A 23,091-nucleotide genomic window follows, 5' to 3' on the forward strand; every position below is an offset into this window, starting at 1 on the left:
GAATCGGTTCTGATTATTTGTCGTGTTACGCATGCGTAGTAAGTCTGTTGTCTTTCAAGTGAATCCCCGACTCTGTTATGTAGCCCGAAAAACGAACGAAAGAAATTTATCTAGAATATATTGAAGAGTACCTTAAAATCTTCCAGCCCTTAGCTTATGCCATCGATATATTACATAGCGATCAAAACACATCACCACTTTTTAATAGACATGTATTCAATGACATCTACCGTATGATCGAAAATAAACGGCGTTAGCGATGGCTATGAAATGAAGATCGCTGTCATTTTATATGTAAATTTATAAGGGAAATGTCATTTCCCAGCCAACTGGACGCCGTTTTTTTTTTCGATCATACGGTATCTGTAAACGATGACATCTATCTATATAAAGTACTACAAAATCATTAAAATTTTATAAAAAAAACAAATTTTTGTGTTTATAGTTGTTCTGAAAATTAACCGTTTTATTTTATGTAGTTTTAGTCTTATCTGTCTATAATAAATTAATAATTTAGTAAGAAAATCGCCTAATTGGTAATACAAGAAAATTAATATTAACATTTAAAAAAATATATTTAAATTGAATTCTGGTTGTCTTGATTTGACGGAAATTATATTGATTTAAGTCATTTTACTGACTTAACTTGCAGATCATCATGATTTAAATCAAAAATATAGACTATAAGTCATAAAAACGACTTAAATAATGTTATATTGATTTAAGTCTTTACAAAAATGACTTGACTTGAAATAAAATTATTTAAGTCAAAGACTTCAGATTTAAATCATTTGAACTTTATGTTGAATTTGACTTAAAATTTAAATCATTTTGATTTTAGAAATGACTTAAGACTTAAGTCTTTTTAAAACTGACTTGTTGCAGCTGATTGCTGTAACGTTTTTACAATAAGAGCGCAGTGATCAGCTAATTAAAGTTCTGTGATGAATTTTATACGTGTTTTTACCTATACGAGTCTTTTTTATACTTATACGTGTCTTTTATTATTTGTTGGACCGGCGCCGGCGACTTCCTCGCTACGCCACTGATTATCAGTAGTATTATCAACGCAACATTATTGCTTCCCTTTATAATTAACTACTACCGATATCTGCATGATAACGGTACTAAAAATTAGATTCGCCCAACACCTGCCCATCGGTACGAGATGAGATTGAACCTGTCCCGTCCACCTGACATTAACCCCAGCGACCTAAACCTCCTAACCCACTTTTCGCATCTTTTCCCACGAAGAAGAAGATCCGCGACGAAAGAAACCGTCGCGTGCCGCGTGCGAGCGCACTGTTTGTTCTATACGGATGAACAATATCCGAGTAATTGCTTCCTAAATAAATAGATTTCAAGGCTGTAGTACCAGCGAAGATGTGGAAAAGGAAAGTGGTGCACGGATGGTGCAGTGCTATGATCGTAGCCGGGATGCTGTGCAGCGCGGAAACTATAAGGAAGGAGAAGAGGGAGGTGGACATTTGGAAAGATGACGAGGGAGAGAACCAAGTAGAGGGACTTGCTGTAAATTTATCGAACGGTGATTCTGTGATTGATATCAATCGGATGCCTAGAGGTGAGTTTGCTAATTCCACCGAACAAGAAATTTTAGTTTATTGGTGGTATCTAGAACTCAAAAATGCAACAAGTCGGTTTTAAAAAGACTTAAGTGTTAAGAGTCTATTACGCAGTACTGTTCGGGTCGCTCTCAGGCGACGGGTAAAGCGGAAATATATATTATATTTTAGAAATCTGCCCCCGGCTTATCCCGATCCTATCGTGTTAAGCTACGTCCAAAATACCATACAAACGTGCTTTTATTAAGGCTTGATTAAAGTTTGAAGAGCCTCAGCATTTGCCAAAAAATAGGGAGCAATTTGTTACAAAACCATATAAATGATATATCACTGTAATCACAAAACTTCAATCTATTGCCGTATTGTAACGAAATTTTAAATTATCCCTTTATTTTCGAGAAAATTTAGTCCAAACATAAGGAATATTTTGTTGATGTTTGACCATCAAAATCTTAAAAATGAAGAAGTTATCTAAAAATGTGCTACAATACGGATATAGTATAATCCTTTATATTTAATGGACTCTTAAGTCATTTCTAAAATCAAAATGATTTAAATCTTAAGTCAAATTCAACATAACGTTCACATGATTTAAGTCTTAAGTCTGACTTAAATCATCTTATTTCAACTCGAGTCATTTATGTAAAGACTGAAATCAATATAACGTTTTTTAAGTCGTTTTTATGACTTAAGTCTATATTTTTGACTTAAATCATGATGATCTGCAAGTTAAGTCAGTAAAATGACTCAAAGTCAATATAATTACCTTCAAGTCAAGACAACCAGAACTCAATTTAGGTACCTTTTTTTTAAATGTTAGTATTAATTTAATTTCTTACTGAGTAGGTATCATATTATCAATTTATTGTAGGTATAGATGAGAATAAAATCACTTAAAACAAAACGATTTATTTTCGGAATAACTAATATAATCAACAATAAAAAAATAAACATAAAAGCATAAAAACACAACTTATATTAAATTAAATTTTGTGATACTTTGTACAGGATGACCCATTTGCGTGTTTAACAGGCTTTCTCGTTTATGAGCAGAAATACAAAGATGTGGTTTTCACATTACTATGTTACTTTTTTGTGAAACTGGAAAAAAATGGTACACACATATTTATCCTAGCCCTCTTAGTTCCTAAAATACAGGGCGAAATTGAAATTGTTGCATTTTTCGACTTACCCCATGACTCGGCCATTATGACTTATGTAAAAGGTGAAAATCGGGCTCCATAGAGATTTCCAAGTAAAATTCAGTGGCGCACCTAAAACCAAGATACGAAGAAGGTCGAAAAATGCAACATTTTAAAAATCGCCTTGTATTTCAGGATCTAAGGAGACTAGGTATGTACTAGTGATGGGCATTACGATTCTTTTTAGTGAATCGAATCACACGATTCAATTTCTCATATTGAATCGATTCCTACGATCAGTGGCGGACTAAGCCTGTCGGGGGCCCGGGGCGGCGAAGCTAAATGTGGCACCCGGTCTTTTTAGATAATGATATACTTCTAATGCACATTTTGTAAAGATGGAATGACGTATGTATAATGGTTGACAAAATTCAAGTATTTATACAGGGTGTCCCAGGCTCAGCGTGCATTAGAAGTTTCTAGAGAACTACAATATCTAGATCAGAGATTTTTGGCACATCATTGTTTCACAACGAGATCTATCGATTAAAAACATTTCCAATATGGCGGCAATTCCGGAAGTACCGGGAAGTACCGGAAGTTGACAGCAACTTTCTTATTTTAAACGGGTGCCCTCATTTTTTACATACTTAAATTCTCTGTAAAATTTTATGAATTTTAATATGAAACACTCTATACCTAACGTTAACTGTTTTTGAGGAAAAAAATATTTATAATTTTTGGACAAAAAAAACATCATGTCAAAAATATGTGTGTAGCCTAAATGTCAAATTTAGTGATTACCACAGCCACTGTACCGTAAAGAGAAGACATGAGGCTATCTATTTTAACAATTAAATTGTGTCTGAATAAAGCATTGCGGCCGAATGTCATATAATAATGGCCGCAGCTGTCATGGAATTGAGCGATTAAAAAATTATCATAAATCATTTTTTTCAAATGGAAATCCACTTTTTTTAATTCACTAGTGAAAAGGCAACTTATGATGACAAAGTGATGGAAATACCGGTTCCACAAATTAGCCGCGTTACTTTCGCGACCGTTCCAGGGAAATACCACTACAAAATATCACGATTTTGTCAGTCCTCCAAGATTCGAGGGGCCCCTTCGCTGTCTCAGACTCGTGGCCTCCGTTATACTAAAGACGGCAGTACTCACCATCATCGGTTAGAAAGCTTGAATACAAGTTATGCTGTGCACTGGTTGTAATTTAAAATGTTTATTCAGTAAAAATAAATAATGAAACCATTTAAATATAACTTAAAAGTTAAAATAAATAAATTCAAGGTTATATTCATAATTATTGTAATCTTTAAAATTATAAAAAATAATAATAATTATTCGATATTTTAAACAAAGAAAATTACCTCTTGATTTAATTTCCTAAATAGAAAATGCCATTGAGAATTACTGGGGCCTGATAATTGATAATTATTTTACATACATATTGTTGCGGACCGGTGTGGACTCGACCTAACCTAACAATATGGCCCGCCCTCGGATGACCTTAACATCGCATAGACACCGCAATGCTTCATTCGAGAAGGATCGAGTCCCACTGGAATGGAGTAGTACATACGAGAACATTCGAAAACCTTCTCTATGCACCTAACGATCTAAAAAGCCGGCGGCCGTGGCCTAGAGAGGGCAGTTATAAATATACCAGTGCAGTTGACGCGCTAAAATTCAAAATAAATTCTTAGTTATAAATCGTTTGTAAATAGTTCTATAATTTTTTTTATCGTTATTGTTTTTGTTAATTAGTGTTAAATAAATAGTGTTTAAATAAATTGTGACTTTCTATCCACACGGAACCGACGAAAAACGTAACAATATATTAATTATTTTGCATACTCCACCTTAGAGGTGGGAATTCTAGTCCTTGGGAGGAACTAGTTCCTTAGTTCTAGTTCCTCCAGACGAATAGTTCCTTGAACTAGGTCTTTAGTTCACAATAGTTACCGACTAACATTGACATCCCCCTTGCTTGATAATGCGTTTCGTTGTCAGTCAGAACTATTCACGGTATGATCTGATGCTAATCTACTCCACCTACAAATTGCTTCATAACTACTGAACATCTTTGACAGAACTGTCATTCTTTGCCAGTTGAATAAAAAATTACTTATTGAGATTTGGAGGCCCCTTACAAGACGGGGCCCAGGGCGGACAGCCCCTTCCGCCCACCCCCTTTAGTCCGCCACTGCCTACGATTCGTTCATTTAAACGAACCACATACACAATTTACGTTTCATAAAAACAAGAATCGTAACTGGCACTACCGGCGATGATTTGGCCGGACATTTTACCAATAATATTAAATTATCAATCCAATTCATATATACTAATTATTAAAGACTTCTTAATATCTATTTAATATTTTTAGAGCCATATTTTAATAATCATAACAATATATTTTTTGCTGATCTTTGTTTAGGGCTTTTGTTCAAGTCTAAATTTTGGTGCCTAACTGTATGCCTATATTACCGCCGCGCCGCGCCGTAGAAACGAACGATCGCATTGTGATCCGATTCAATTCTCACGATTCTTTTTACGGCTCATCCTTCAAATCTTATGGATCCGTGCTGGCCACGATTCAATTGAACGAACCGTATTGTACCCATTAAAGCAATTCTAACGACTCTTTGGTCGAACGACCGCATTGTGATCCGATTCAATTCTCACGATTCTTTTTACGGCTCATCCTTCAAATCTTATGGATCCGTGCTGGCCACGATTCAATTGAACGAACCGTATTGTACCCATTAAAAGCAATTCTAACGACTCTTTGGTCGAACGACCGCATTGTGATCCGATTCAATTCTCACGATTCTTTTTACGGCTCATCCTTCAAATCTTATGGATCCGTGCTGGCCACGATTCAATTGAACGAACCGTATTGTACCCATTAAAGCAATTTAACGACTCTTTGGTCGAACGACCGCATTGCAGATCCGATTCAATTCTCACGATTCTTTTACGGCTCATCCTTCAAATCTTATGGATCCGTGCTGGCCACGATTCAATTGAACGAACCGTATTGTACCCATTAAAGCAATTCTAACGACTCTTTGGTCGAACGACCGCATTGTGATCCGATTCAATTCTCACGATTCTTTTTACGGCTCATCCTTCAAATCTTATGGATCCGTGCTGGCCACGATTCAATTGAACGAACCGTATTGTACCCATTAAAGCAATTCTAACGACTCTTTGGTCGAACGACCGCATTGTGATCCGATTCAATTCTCACGATTCTTTTTTACGGCTCATCCTTCAAATCTTATGGATCCGTGCTGGCCACGATTCAATTGAACGAACCGTATTGTACCCATTAAAGCAATTTAACGACTCTTTGGTCGAACGACCGCATTGTGATCCGATTCAATTCTCACGATTCTTTTTACGGCTCATCCTTCAAATCTTATGGATCCGTGCTGGCCACGATTCAATTGAACGAACCGTATTGTACCCATTAAAGCAATTCTCACGACTCTTTGGTCGAACGACCGCATTGTGATCCGATTCAATTCTCACGATTCTTTTTTACGGCTCATCATTTAAATGTTATGGATTCGTACTGGCTACGATTCAATTGAACGAACCGTATTCTAAGCAGTGAATCGAACGAATGTCACGATTCATTTGTAATACTCATTCGAATGAACGACTCGTTCAATCTTTGCCCACCTCTAGTGTGTACTATACTAGGTGTACGAAAAAGAAATGCTGCTGTTTTAAATTTATCATAAAAATATACCGGGTGCATCTCAAAAGTGCCTGACCCCTATAACTTTTTTATTTTTTCAGATAAAACAACGAGATTTGGTATGTTAGTATATGACGCATTAATTGGGATTGATTGACGTATTCAATTGTTTTCATTCACTTCCGGTTACACCGGAAATGACTACAACTTTTGATTTTTAAATGGCACCTTCTGTATTTTTTTACTTTATTCGATAGAAAATGACATTCTGAATCGAATGACATCATATGTCAATTTTTGACATAGTCACTCAAAAACAAATTCTATTTTAAATTTCAATCTAGAGTGCCATGGCTGTGTTAAAAACACTAATTTTTAATCAAGGAGCCTTAGAAAAATTGATTTGATCGTCTAATGTTTTTTAGTGCCTTATCCTGGCCGGTTAAAAGATGCCCAAATCGTATTTTTAATCATATCTCAATTTTTCAAATGAAACGAGGGTGGCTCATTAGCATATTTGGAAAAAGCATTTTTTTACGAATAATTTGATACCACACACTTGGTATTTTGAGTCAAATTATCGTTTTAAACCGCATGTTACAATTTTAAATAAACCATATGCTAAAATGTCAAAAGTTGACATATAATATGTCATTCGATTCAGAGTGTCATTTTCTATCGAATAAAGTAAAAAAATATCGAGGGTGCCATTTAAAAATCAAAAGTTGTAGTCATTTCCAGTGAAACCGGAAGTGACCGAAAACAATTGAATACGTCAATCAATCCCAATTTATGTCATATACTAACATACCAAATATCGTTGTTTTATCTGAAAAAATAAAAAAGTTGTAAGGGTGAGCCACTTTTGAGACGCACCCGGTATAAAAATCTGACGTAAGCCTTTTATAAAACTTTAAGACTTAAATCTTTTTGATGACTTAAGTCTTTTATAAAAAGATTTATATATTTTTAATGACTTAAGTCTTATCTAAAAAGACTTAATTTTTTTTCTATTTCGGAATAAAGATTTAAATCACAAATCATTTTCAAAAAGACTTAAATCTTAAGTTAACTTTCGAAAAATGACTTAAAATCAAATGACTTAAGTCATTAAAATGATTTAAATCAAAAAAAGACTTAAGTTTTCTGCGAGCTTGCAGTTCTGCGAAAGTGATTTGTGATTTCCTAAAAGAATTAAGTCAATAAACTTAAAGATTTAAGTCTTTTGATAAAAGGCTTTTATATTTTAAGAAGCATTTCTTTTTAAACTGTTGGGCTGGAGCCAAGCAGCAGATAAATCAAAACAACACTCAACTCACACAACCTAACCACTTGCAAATAAAAAGTGAATCAAGTGAATCCCCGCCCCGTTATAATAGCTCAGAAGACGAACGTAGAAAATTAACCTCGAATATATTGAAGAGTACCTTAAAATCCATAGATAGTGCTTACTATTCTATAAATAGTGCAACTCCATCCATTATATACCGGGTGCGTCTCAAAAGTGGCTCACCCCCTATAACTTTTTTATTTTTTCAGATAAAACAACGAGATTTGGTATGTTAGTATATGACGCATTAATTGGGATTGATTGACGTATTCAATTGTTTTCATTCACTTCCGGTTACACCGGAAATGACTACAACTTTTGATTTTTAAATGGCACCTTCGGTATTTTTTTACTTTATTCGATAGAAAATGACATTCTGAATCGAATGACATCATATGTCAATTTTTGACATAGTCACTCAAAAACAAATTCTATTTTAAATTTCAATCTAGAGTGCCATGGCTGTGTTAAAAACACTAATTTTTAATCAAGGAGCCTTAGAAAAATTGATTTGATCGTCTAATGTTTTTAGTGCCTTATCCTGGCCGGTTAAAAGATGCCCAAATCGTATTTTTTAATCATATCTCAATTTTTCAAATGAAACGAGGGTGGCTCATTAGCATATTTGGAAAGCATTTTTTACGAATAATTTGATACCACACACTTGGTATTTTGAGTCAAATTATCGTTTTAAACCGCATGTTACAATTTTAAATAAACCATATGCTAAAATGTCAAAAGTTGACATATAATATGTCATTCGATTCAGAGTGTCATTTTCTATCGAATAAAGTAAAAAAATACCGAAGATGCCATTTAAAAATCAAAAGTTGTAGTCATTTCCGGTGTAACCGGAAGTGAATGAAAACAATTGAATACGTCAATCAATCCCAATTAATGCGTCATATACTAACATACCAAATCTCGTTGTTTTATCTGAAAAAATAAAAAAGTTATAGGGTTATAATTAAAACAACACTCAACTCACACAATCAAGTGAATCCCCGCCCCGTTATAATAGCTCAGAAGACGAACGTAGAAAATTAACCTCGAATATATTGAAGAGTACCTTAAAATCCATAGATAGTGCTTACTATTCTATAAATAGTGCAACTCCATCCATTATATACCGGGTGCGTCTCAAAAGTGGCTCACCCCTATAACTTTTTTATTTTTTCAGATAAAACGAGATTTGGTATGTTAGTATATGACATAAATTAGGATTAATTGACATATTCAATTGTTTCTGGTCACTTCCGGTTTCACCGGAAATGACTACAACTTTTGATTTTTAAATAACACCCTCGGTATTTTTTTACTTTTACCATTTATAATGATATGTTGTCTGGGAACACAATTCCCGATATGTTTAGCATTAAGTTTGGCGAACTTAGGCGCATCTTGTTGGTGCATCAGGAGACAAATCTGGTGTGATAGGTTTCATTGTTTTTTTTATTGCACATTTTATAAATTAAATGTTATGTACTTTGTTACTTATTTACTTTATTTATTATTATATATGTTTTATTTATATTATTTTTATGTACTTTTGTAGTACATGTCTAGTTTTAAGTAATTGTAATTGTATTTGTTTTCTTTAGGCCTTTGCATGTAGCTACCTCAATAGGTGTTTGTAATGAGTAAATAAAATAAAATAAAATAAATTTAAAAATCAAAAGTTATAGTCATTTCCGGTGAAACAGGAAGTGACCGAAAACAATCGAATACGTCAATCAATCCTAATTGATGTCATATACTAACATACCAAATCTCGTTTTTTATCAGGAAGAATAAAAAAGTTATATGGGTGAGCCACTTTTGAGACGCACCCGGTATATCATCAAAATATACCAACGCTTTTTGAAGGATATGTATTCGATGGCAAACGATCTAAACTCTAAACTGTAATGGATACATTTATAAAGTACTACAAAATCGGTTAAATTTTATAAAAAAAAATATTTTTTTGTTTGTAGTTATCCTGAAAATTGACCGTTTTACTTTATGTCCGTTTTAGTAATATTTCTAAATACAATAAATTAATAATACAGGGTGGTCCGAATTGATTTCGGGGAACTTCTACAGCATATTCTGCAGATAGGTATCTATAGGTATAAGTAATAAAGAAATCGGCAATTCGCAATAGAAAGAAAATTTCGAAATGGAAAAAATGCCCTACATGTTTCACCCCCGTCAAATAATTCTTAGTGTTTAGAATATTTAAATGACTTAAAATTATTCAAATTATTCTTCAAAGTTCGCCAAGCTGCGGTACGATATATTTGAACTATTTCTTCAAGAATTTCTTCTTCCATTTGTAACAGAATATTTAATTCATTTTCATATACTATTTCTCGATAATCTCTATCAACATTCATCTTTTTATCTTTACAGTTTTTAATATATCTCCTTGTTGCTTAAAATCTCTCAAACAAATTTTAATTGTTGATTAGCACGGAATAGGTCAATTTGGAAAAAGTACAAAAAATGATTTTTTTTACCAGCCTGTAGTAGGTATTTTACGTTCTACTCGTAAGTTCCCCGAAAGTGTACTCCTCCATCCACAAGTTCCTCCTGTGATAAGTTTTCACCGAAAAAAAAAACAATAACTGAAAATTGATAGTTTATATTATTTTGCAATTAATTTATGATTTCTATTACCAATTTTTTTTGTTTTAATCTAGTATTAAATTTCTTTCCTGTACCTTTTGTGGAAGAATGCCGAGCCCGAGACGGTAGAAGACGAGGTTAGTCTAACATATTTTTACTAACTAAAAAGAACGAAGAAACTGTTTCAGGAATCTGTATGAACACGTACGAGTGTAGAATTCAAGGGGGTAATTCACACGGTTTTTGTGCCTTAGGATTTGGCGTGTGTTGCATTTGTAAGTTAATATTTATTTACTTAATTCCACGCATAATTCTGATTCTCTTTCTTAGTCACAGCAACTTGTAATCAACAGGTCATCAATAATCTCACGTACTTCGCTAATCCAGACTATCCAGACTTTACCACCGGTATGTCCACTTGCCAATTATCTATTAGAAAAGTTAGTCAGGATGTGTCTCAAATTAGACTGGATTTCATTCACTTCAATTTGGTAAGTATAGTTCCTGCACACACACACACACATCTAAAGCAGAACCAACCGCGTAATCAATGGCACGACTGCATTGTGAATGCCCCTTGCTTGTGATTGGTGCATTGATACTAGCCTTCTAGCGATGGGAATACCGGTTCCACATGAGTCGCGTTACAATAGCGACCGTTCCAGAAAAATACCGCGCCAAAATACCGCGATTTTGTAATCGAGGTTCCAACTTCCTAAGTGTCGCTGGAGCGAAGTAGAACGCCGCGCCGCCGAGGTCGAGCGTCGATGCCCAGTTACAGCAGTTACTCGACAGGGAACTACAACTCTAGGAGCGCGACGGTTGGAGCGAACCATAGGAGCGAACACGTCGCCGTCGCCATCGAGATCGCCCGACGCTACGTACAGTTCCAGTAACTATTGTAGGCGACTGTAGGCGACCGACGAAATCGCGACGGCTGGAGCTAAACACGTCGATATGCGGTTACTACGGTTCGCATTTTTACGTTTCCTAGACCGTGAGCGCTACTGGTTGCGCTGACGAGCTAGGAAATGGACCGCAGTGCTAAAGACTCCGTTCCCTAGACAGCGGGCGCAACAATGCGTGATGGCTTGCGATACTCCAAATTCCTGACAATAGGTCATAAGTAACAGTAATAAAAAAATCTAGGTAATAATTTGTTGTAATGCTTATTATTAATTTAATGTGTACATACAAGTACCTAACAAACACCTATTATTTAATAAATATGAATAAATACAGAAATATGTATACATGTAGCACGTTTTAATGTTTACTTCCATGACCGATAGTATTATGATTTAAATGGACTAAAAGGGCTTTTATCTTAAAATCAATGAATATCTAAAAAACAAATATAAATTAGTAACAACCAGCCAATCCCACCAAATATAACCAATGAATTAACACCCTCCAAATAACCACGCTAACCAACCCGCCAAATAACTAAACCAATCTAACCAAAAAGAGTGAAACCAATGCAATCAAATCACGCTATAAGCAAAAATATACAAAAAAAGTTTTGGTCCGGCGTGAGATTTGAACCACGGACCATTCGCTCACGAAGCGATGGCCTCAGTCACGGAGCCACAGGTGCTCTTGCAGAACTGCCTATAGCTAGGCGTTACTTTCCGCCGTACTCTCTGCACTGTCTAGGAAACGGAGTGGGGCCCTGCAGTACATTCCCTAGCTCGTCAGCGCAACCAGTAGCGTTCACGGTCTAGGAAACGTAAAAATGCCTACGGTTCAAGCTAACTTCAAGAGCGATTATAAATTATTTATTTGCAAATTATAAATAATTTATAATTTTGTCGTCATTATGATCGTCGTTCTTCAGTAACAGGTTCCCCATTTGTTGTTGAGCGCGACACGGCGTTACAAAAAAATACCGCTCCAAAATCGCGTTACTCAAATACCAACACATCACTAATTGATACTTTTCTGATTCATAAGCCTAAACTTTAACAACACATTTTTATAATATTTCGAACTGTTTCACGCATCACTATCTCACCGACAAAAGATTGATGACACGCCTGGGGTTCTCGTTAGATGCGGCTAGTCTATAATTTTATATTTACTGTAAATTTATTTCTCTTCAATATAATTTCTATTGTTGTTAGGGTCAGCCAAACAGAAATACTGGAGAATGCGAACAAGATATTTTTTATATGACAGCACCTACCTCGACGAGAGAACTAAAAATATGTGGAATGAATAGTGGACAACACGGTAACTATGAGTAGGCTAAGACTGAGCGCACACAGAAAGACATTATTTTTCATAAAAAACATTATATGTTTCAAAGAGAAGCAAAATGTTTTATTTACAATCAAATATGTACGGCAGCAGATAGAGAACGGTTCGAGACTAAAGTGGTTTTATCATAAAAATGTTGATTGAAAGAATTGGGAAGATATGCAACCTAATGGGCAAATTCCTGACAAGGCTGATGTTGCTATTTGATTTGCCTTTACGTCTCAACTCAAGTGCTGTACGGTGGAGCCTCTACTCGTTCTGTAGCCAACGCATAAAACACTCATTTTCTCTAATTCGGCTAGCGAAGGCATATCGAAGACGTTGTGGAACTGAAAGCAACACTGTTGCAATATTAAAATATGTAATATCTGGAATTACGTTTTACAAAAATATATTTGGCTAGAAAATTCACGTTTATGTATTGAAAATTTATTCGTGTTAAACATGAATAAACAACAAAAATAAAAATTCTTTTATAGGTACTGAATATTTCGTATGTTCGTATAAAGTCGTTTACTTGGTTTTGAAATGCCGACTATTGACATTTGCCATAATATTTTATTAAATAACAGCGATCTTCATTTCCTAGCCAACTCCGATGCCGTTCTTTATTTAATCATATAATATTATACTAAATTGTTTTATGATAGAAAATCCGTATGTACTGACTACCCATTAACGTACTGTATCCAAAATCCGTAAATCTACGAATTAATCCGGAGTTCTGGCAACACTGTCTCCGGCAACCACCCACTCTGTTGACTGAAAGCAGAACTGCGGTACAGTATTCTTTATCCGCTGCGCTGTAACGACTCTCAGCGGCACAGAGCTAAACTAAATCTCGGACAGGTTGACTAGCGGCGACGCGACGGTACCGCCAGCTACATCTCGCACAGGTTTTGTGTCCCGAAATCGCCCGTAAGGTTGTGCACCTTCTCATTTCTTCAATCAACGATAAAACGACGATCCAGCGCGCGACTTTGGTCAGCCTAACTGTGACTAAACGAGCCTAAACCTGTCTCAACGCTCGCGATTGATCAGTGTTAACCTATTTAATTTGCATGGAAGCATCACATGAAAACGCATTTTATCAAAAACGTTTTTAACTAAAACTGATTTGCTCTTTCTGTGTGCGTTCAGTCTAAGATACAATGAATTCTACAACAAAAGATGTTTTATGCATTTATAATAATAATAATAGCTCCCGTATATCGTACATCCCGTAACGTTTAACGCCTTGGGAGTATCAAGCTTATACAGCTTGCCATGCTAGAGCCGTTCGGTATACAAGTAATGTGGCTAGCCTTACGCTTCAACCGCTTATTGTGGATCCTCTGGATTGTGGATCCGAAGTACTCATTTAAGGCTGAGTCGACCTAGGTACCCAAACTATTTTTGTTTTATTAAAAAATAGTCGGCTAATGAAATACCTGCTGTAGGATTCGAACCCACAACCTTGAGATAGGTAGACGAGAGCTGTACCTCTACGCCACCGAACACCTGCATTTATAGTAATATGTTAAATCATCCCTACTTGCTTTGAAGATCCTCGACATCTCCTGTCTGTTTCTCCAGTGGGCATTCTACTTTTCCCTGATCCAGAGATTTAGTACATTACTGGCTCTGGACCAAGATAGGAGACCGATGATTCTTGCCTAGCTAGTTCATCGGCTTTTTCGTTGCCTTTTGCTTTAAATGCCGCTGCGGTCCGGCACCCAGTATAATTTAATTCTGTTCCTTCATGCCAGAGCTCTCACGACGAGTCTCGATGATACCTTTGGGCTCATAGCATCACCCGTTAGACTTCTATAGAAATAGTTTAATTTGTTTTTATAATTGAAATATTGTCTAATTATTTTGGAAAATTCACACATATGGTAATCGCAAAACAATTTCCGATGCACGTGATCAACTTTGAGTGACAATCGACAGCGACAGCGCTGCCAGATTGTGATGGATTTATGAGATAAATCTCAAAAACTTAACTTAAAAGTGACGAAAAAAAAAACTTAATTTAAAAGTGACGAACAATATATTTATTATATAATTTTTTAAAGATGTTTACGTTTTATTTTTAATTTAATAACTAATATTTTAGTAATTAATTGATTTATTTGTTTTATAGCTTATTTTCCTTATTACATATTGGCAAAAACTAGTCCATTATTTATTATTAAGATTATTCTAAGCGTTATTATGGGTTATTTATTTATTTATTGATGTACCATTGCGATCAAAAAAAGTAGTACAACAAAATATTATTTAATCTGCTGGTCTATAATAAAATATTATAATTGCACATTTTTCAAAGGTAGGTAAATTTTTTATACTTTTATTTCGCCACGTATACCTACCAATTATTACCAAATTCATGGTAACGCCTAAAAAGTTAGGTGGTATAATTGTATTGTTTTCATAGTGACGACGATATCCACTTCTCGATATCCTTATAGACCAGGAGTTCTATCTGGGACTACTGTACTAATTCTTGTACTACTTTTTTTTATCGCAATGGTACAATCTTACAACGCCATAAGTGGTAATAACAAGTAAAAGGGTGCTATTAATGCATAAACTAATAATCACAGAATTTAATTAAAACTAACGTAAAAATAACTTTGAAAGTGGTGTAATGTGCTTATCAACCAAACTTACTTCTCTGACTGCAGCCAAGTGTAATAAAGGACCTTTATTGTCACCCTCTCTTGTTCAAAATGGTTTATCAGGGAAGCTACAAGCTCTTTGCTTCGACTGTTTAAATGCTTCAGCATATTTTCAACACATAATTTCAAGAAATGCAATACAAAAAAAAAACTCGAAGATTTGGTTCTTGAAACAACTGTTTGTGCTTAAAAGTGCAATTTTTAAAAAAAGACTATGAAAATAAGGAAAAAATGAGAATTACTCTAGGATTATTGGGATAAACATAGGTATATAAATAGGGAAAAAATGAGAATTACTACTAGGATAATTGTCAAAAAATAAACGACAACCTTGCTGAAAACGGCGCTATGTGACCAACATTGCGATAATAAAATTCGGTTTAAACTAATTTTTGCAGCTTTAATCTAAATAAAATATCTGTTACAATCATTTGCTCTATAAAGTCAAATGAAGAGCTGCTCGGTATCTTAACTTATACAACAAATTTAAACATTTTTGCCAAAATTTCATTTAGTCAGGTTTATAGACTTTAGTGTCAATGTCGATATGATTGATGACGTGCATCGGAAAATGTTTTGCGATTACAATATTTGCAAATTATTAAAACAGTAAAATATACTATAAGAATAAGTCTTAGATCTGTTCAACATTTAGTTATAAATATAACTAAAGTATTCAATTTACAGTTTATTTCGATGTAGAAAATCTCGAGTACGATATCGAGATAAACATGACCCTTGGCAGAAAAGCTGTGACCAGATTTTGGGAAGTTTTAGTTACTCAAATACCCTTCACCGAACGAGCCCCTGTAGGATGTTTACAATATCATCAAGGTTAGTAATTGTAATTATTTTATTGAAAAATTAAGGAAATCTAAATTGAATGCATAATTATTAGGCTCTACAGGAATCGTGCAAACGATGAATTTTGCCGATAACGGTAGACACTTAGCCGACCAAGATTATAACATTTGTATACGACAAGAACTGGATATGTGCAGTATAATATACGAGCCATGTCACGAAAATGCTTTTAGAATAGCACCCAACACAGAAGATGAAGATGAAAATGATGAAGAAGGTATACTATTTATAATACTAAGTCATTTTTATTACGCATAATTTTAGAACCCACAACCAATTATATACAAAGTGTTTCAAAAAACATGTGCCATCTCTCATGGGGAGAATCTTCGCGTGAATCTTCGCGTAAAAACAAGAATTGCCGAAAGATTTATTTTTTATACCAATATGGGTCCGATTCTGCTTTGTTTAATTAAATCTTCATTTTTTTTTCGATTTAGAATATTTTATAATTATAATTATATTATAATTGCCAATAAGAGGAAAAACAGTCAGTGGCGGACATATTTTTTTTAGAAAAATATTCCAGTGACAACCCATATGCACGTCCCTGGTGAATATGTCGACACTTTTTTAGCATTAAAATATGTCGCACTTATAGAAACTTTTACTTTCAAACTTTCATTCGAATCGCATTTGGAAGAAAATTATAATGAAAAATAATGAAGATTTTAACCCCCTGTAGCTACGAATCAAAACGGAATCAGACTTATGTTAATTTGAAAAATAAATCTTATATGAGAGGAATCTCCCCACGAAAAATGGCACGTTTTTTGAAATACCCTGTATTTTTCTATCTTTTATAACTGAGGACAATAGATAATCAAGCTAATATTAAAGTTTCAACTAGCGTCAAAGAGGAGTTAGGTTAGGTTAGGTTAGGCATATATTTTTTGTTAGCGTAGAAGTTTTTAATCCGCTATTTTTTTTATACTATACGGGTGTGCCTGAAAAGTGGCTCACCCCTATAACTTTTTTATTTTTTCAGATAAAAAAACGAGATTTGGTATGTTAGTATATGACATAAATTAGCATTGATTGACGTATTCAATTGTTTTTGGTCAATTAATTTTTTTATACTATACGGGTGTGCCTGAAAAGTGGCTCACCCCTATAACTTTTTTATTTTTTCAGATAAAAAAACGAGATTTGGTATGTTAGTATATGACATAAATTAGCGTAGATTGACGTATTCAATTGTTTTTGGTCACTTCCTGTTTCACCGGAAATGACTACAACTTTTGATTTTTAAATGGCATCTTCGGTATTTTTTTACTTTATTCCATAGAAAATTACATTTTGAATAGAATGACATATCATATGTCAACTTTTGACATTATCGCTTAATAAAAAATCGTATTTTAAAATTCAATCTAGAGTGCCGTGACGTATGTTAAAATCACTAATTCTTAATCAGGGAGCCTTAAGGGAAAAATATATTTGATCGTCTAGTGTTTTTAGTGTCTTGTCCTGGCCAGTTGGAAAATACTCACATCGTATTTTTAGTCATATCTCAATTTTTCATATTGAACGAGGGTGGTTCATTAGCATATTTGAAAAAAGTATTTTTTTACGAATAATTTGATACCACACACTTGGTATTTCGAGCCAAATTTTCGTTACGAACCGCAAGTTATAATTTCAAATAAATTCTATTGGGAGTGTTACTATGGAATACAGTAAAAAAAATACCGAGAGTGTCATTTAAAAATCAAAAGTTGTAGCAACGGTTGTAGTCATTTCCGGTGAAACAGGAAGTGACCGAAAACAACTGAATACGTCAATCAATCCTAATTTATGTCATATACTAACATACCAAATCTCGTTTTTTTAACTGAAAAAATAAAAAAAATTATAGGGGTGAGCCACTTTTGAGACGCACGGTATACGTATAATTAAGAACAAGTGAGGATTACACCAAAACTTCATTGGCATTTGCTAGATAAATTATAAAAACTACTTCTAATATAACTCCTTCTCGGGCGTATTATTTGGCGGGCGCAGTCGGTAGGATTTTTCAAAATGTCTTTGCTAAATAGAACCGATTTAAGGTAAATACAAACCTTCACTCTAAAATATGAATTCGGGGAAAAATGCCGAAAACCTGTTAGAAAGCATACATAACCACATAACAAGTTAGATGTAGGTACATCTATAGTAGAAAAAAAGTGTTGATGCATTCTGATTGATTTGTGTAATTTTCTATTGTATTGTCTTCAAATGTAATTAACATCTTCAAGTTCAAAAATAATTTAGTATCTATTTACCAAACATTACTTGAAGTATATAATTCTCACCTGACTTTTTTTGAACAATTGATAAATGCTGTTGCAATTTTTAGATTCCGAAGCGGATACTAATGTAGAAGAAGGTTCAGGTACGGACGACACAGAAGAAACAATGCGAGCCTTGGATTTGTGTAATGACAAAATTGTTTTGCCATGTGATTCCGAAGACCTCGTAATGGTAATATATATACCATAAGAATACTTAGTAACAAAAATAATTATACAACTAGAAAAATTTCAACCGTGTCAGGCTAAATATTTTCGATAAATATATTGAAAATGCAACACCTGTGGAGGATGCTTTAGTTTTTACTACAGTTTGATAACATTAAACTACCAAAATTCTCAGTTAGTCTACCTTAATGCTAATAAGGTGTTGATGTTCTATTATACAATGTGAGTCTGAAATAAGTGCAAATATTTTCAGAGCTGGTAGATCTCAATAAAAGAAACATATTTTCTCTTTACCGTTTTTCAAATAAGTCCAATATGACCGAGTTAATTTAGTTTAAAAATTTTAAAAAATGATTTTTTGCTTAAATTCTGACAACCACTGGATCTTTTCTGGGTTTTCTTTCTTGTAAATTTAGTAATCTACTACTTAATGTTGCCATATTATCAAGAAATTATGTTTTTTAAATAAAAACTCAAAAAATCCAATTTTTTTCAAAATATTCAACATTTTTTCACGAAAAAATCCTCATAGACGTTTTTGTAGGGTCGAAATATACTACCCCTAAAATATTTGCACTTATTTAAGACTCGCTCAGATAAGTTATTCTGGGTGTTTCATTTTCAATGTCACTTTAGTATAATATAAACAATGTAAGATAATGTCCCTATACCGGGTGCATCTCATAAGTGGCTCACCCCTATAACTTTTTTATTTTTCAGATTAAAAAACGAGATTTGGTATGGTAGTATGTGACATAAATCAGGATTGATTGACGGTATTCAACTGTTTTTGGTCACTTCCTGTTTCATCCGAAATGACTACAACTTTCGAATGTTATATCGCATTTATCATCGGTATTTTTTTACTTCATTTATGATACTCTGAATAGAATGACATATCATATGTCAACTTTTGAAGTTTTCCCATATGGTTTAATTGAAATTGTAACATGCGGTTCATAACGAAAATTTGACACGAAATACCAAGTATGTGGTACCAAATTATTCGTAAAAATATGCTTTTACTAAATATACTAATAAGCCAATCTTGTTCCATTTGAAAAAATTGAGATATGATTAAAAATATGATTTGAGCGTCTTTTAACCGGCCAGAACAAGACACGAAAAACACTAGACGGTTAAAATCTATTTTTCCAAAGCTCCTTCATTAAAAATTAATATTTTTAACACAGCCATGGCACTCTAGATTGAAATTTAAAATACGATTTTTCTTTAAGCGAAAATGTCAAAAGATGACATGTGGTATGTCATTCTATTCAGAATGTCATTTTCTAGTGAATAAAGTAGAAATATACCGAGGCTGTCATTTAGAAATGAAAAGTTATAGTAATTTCCGGTAAAACAGGAAAATGACGACTAAAAATAATTAAATGTGACTAAAAATAATTGTATACGTCAATCAATCCTAATTTATGTTACATACTAACGTACCAAATCTCGTTTTTTATCTGAAAAAATAAAAAAGTTATAGCACTTATAAGGTTTTCTGCCGACTCGTCCCGTCGCGTCGTCTATCGACGAGCGGGACGAGGTTGCCATATTTCAACCATAAAGCTCTTGCCGCGAGTAATAAACAAATTAACAACCTGTATATATATGCATACTTTATATTGATATTTCCTGCAAAATGTAGTACTTTTTATAACTTCGACTTCGCTTTTTCAGCTGTTATAACATATTGACGTAAAGTTTTAAGTCGTATATCTACATGCTCCATCTTTGCACTAATCAAACATCAAACAGACAACAAATTTTGCCTTAATCTAATTATTTGTTTATTATGTACATTATTCTTAATATCATCTAATTGAGCATATCAAAAACCCACAATCCTAATCTAGGATAATTAATCATATTAAGTAAGTAAATATTTGGTATTACTTTAAAATCTTCCGATCGTAATAAAAGCAATATTAGAATCACGTATTTTGATTATTTGACAATCGTAAAATACTTTAGGATGATCTCGTAATATAACGTTATACCAGTCGGCAATTATATTCTTCTAACTTACTTAAACTATACTTAGGGCTCGAACACACTGACGACCAGGTCGCACCGGCCAGGACGCTGCTAAACCATTAAATCAAATGATACAGCGCACACTAACGTCCTGGCCGTCCGTTGGTCGTTGCGACCGGTAGACTGCACTAAAATATTATTATTTTCTGCTGCTTGTTACCGGTTTTCTTCCAAATTAATAATTTTTCAGATGAAATCCCTCAAATTCAACGCACAATATTTTATTTTCTATAAGATATATTGTTTTAGTGTAGTTTTTGCACATGTGCAGAAAATCCAAAGAAATAGTATACAGACTGGATCAAAGGGAAACTTAAATCTAGTCCATTTTTTATCAAGGGTCGATTCTATTAAAAATTCAAAACATTTTTATATGACATACTCTATTTATGGTTGGTATGATACCTGTTATTATACCTTCGAGTTTCGATGTTAAAAAATAAAAAAATCATATTATTTAAAGTTTTTCTACAACCACTTGTTTTTTTAATTAAATTGTTTTTTTTTAGTTGTACTGTAGTCATGTACAAGGAGGAGAACTGTATTTTAAATATTATATTTAATTTAACGTTTTTCAAACTGGACCCTGTTTGAAAAGTTAGACTATATTTCGACTAGGTACATTATTTAAAAAAAAATTAAGAGTAAAAGTAACTTAAACATTCATAAAAATAGAAGTATTTACTGTTGTAGATTCTCAGTAACAATAAAAAAGAGGAATTTATATTGTAAACATGGAAATAACTGGAAGCTAAACTTTCTACCTGCTTATATTTAGAGCCAGTGTCTGACGACCTTTTTTTTACGATGGCCCTAACTGTGGCCATAATATGTTTACTTCTAAAGTCTATAAGAGCCATCAGTAGAAGTCCATATCAGTAGAAAAAAGAAACAGAATATCTCCCTTTTTGTCGGTCGTGCGTACACAATGCTTTTTGTTCGGCCTATTTGTTCTGCTTGTTAGTGCGCGCTCGGTTCGTTCGGGCTAAAATGCTCAAGTCTGGACGCACCTTTAGGAACAATACTGTTTTTGTCTTTTATTGATATAATGCTGAAGATCTCATGAGTTACATGTCTTACTCTACACATATTAAATTACATAGACGTAGGATGTAGAATATTCTGTTATGAAACGACTGATGGAATAGCAGGCATCGCGGATTTGAAAAACATGGAAATAACGACGTTATCGTGTAGTCGGGGTTGGAGATTTTACTTACTCCATACCACACCAGTTAAGTATTTATTAACGAAAAATCCACGAATATTTTGAATGCATTATTTAATATTAGAACATTATTTAATAAGCTCATGAATAGCAACTTTGCTTTTTAGTTAACTCGGATATTTTAACATTTCTGAAACTTAATTCTTTCTGAAAAAATATTTTCTAATTGGTAAAACGTAAAAAATCGTTAGATCAGACAACTCTGTTGAAACTAGTAGTTCATCTGGCCGCAGCTGTAAACGCAATGCATCCGGCCAGCCGACGACCTGGTCGTCAGTGAGTTCGAGCCCTTTAATTCACATCAAAAATCATATAAAAATACTTTAAGTTACTTCCAAGAATATTATCTTCTTAATATTTTAAAAAACTTTTTGGACGAGTGTTTTTAAATCACAAAATGCATAATTTTACTAAACCAAAATTAACACCAATATTATCAACTTAACAATCTATAAACCTATTTTCTATCTCTAATCACGACTACTATTTATAGTTCTTTGTACTAATGATTTCTTGTTTTTCTTTCAGCCCGAAATGTTAGGCATGACGCCGTCTACGTGTAGTTTAACACATTGTGGTTCAACCTTATGCCCTTCCGGCAATTCGCCCTGTAGGATCGAAAGCAGCATCACCCCTTTTACTATAGGAGTACATTTTGGACATAGCGTTAAAGAAACATCACCTGAAGAAAATTTGGGCATGTGTTTAACGTATGAACAAATGCCATGCGTTACTTGAAAACATCAATAAAATAACTATTCCTTTACAAACACGTAGCTACGGGCAAGAATAAGTAACAATTCAAGACCTCCACCACTGAAGTCCCGGAATAACATGATTTTTTATGGACACAACGTATGTTATATTTCAAAAATTGAGAGGCGAAATACTTATATCAGTTAATCGAGCATACTTTATTTCACTTACCCTTTTTCAAAAAATATCATTAAGATATTTTTAATTGTTGTAAAATAAAAAACAAACTAAATTAGCCTTCATAATTTAAAATTAAAAAATAATTTTAAATTCCGATGCTTAATTGTTATAGATATTATACAGAAATTTGTTAATAACAAAAATAAAATTAATTATGCCAAAAAAATTGATTACTAAGCTGTTATTCTCTGTACCTAGATAATAATTTAATTGAATGGCAAAGAGGAACCAATCAATTAAA

At 33.6% G+C, this 23,091-nt stretch overlaps 1 protein-coding gene across 1 annotated transcript; it reads left to right on the forward strand.

Annotated features, from left to right (window-relative positions):
* The first annotated feature begins 1,298 nt into the window (after positions 1-1,298).
* Positions 1,299-22,900, forward strand: LOC115879289. Its single transcript, XM_030896037.1, has 9 exons — positions 1,299-1,582; positions 10,470-10,532; positions 10,584-10,670; positions 10,726-10,886; positions 12,519-12,627; positions 16,005-16,151; positions 16,216-16,398; positions 18,523-18,647; positions 22,443-22,900. Exons 1-9 carry the CDS (start codon positions 1,384-1,386, stop codon positions 22,650-22,652), a joined length of 1,284 nt encoding a protein of 427 aa, XP_030751897.1. The 5' UTR covers positions 1,299-1,383; the 3' UTR covers positions 22,653-22,900.
* Positions 22,901-23,091: the final 191 nt, after the last annotated feature.

The sequence above is a fragment of the Sitophilus oryzae genome, unplaced genomic scaffold (genome assembly GCF_002938485.1).
Source record: "Sitophilus oryzae breed Bouriz unplaced genomic scaffold, Soryzae_2.0 scaffold_1576_pilon_pilon, whole genome shotgun sequence".
In the NCBI taxonomy this organism is placed as follows: domain Eukaryota; kingdom Metazoa; phylum Arthropoda; class Insecta; order Coleoptera; family Curculionidae; genus Sitophilus; species Sitophilus oryzae.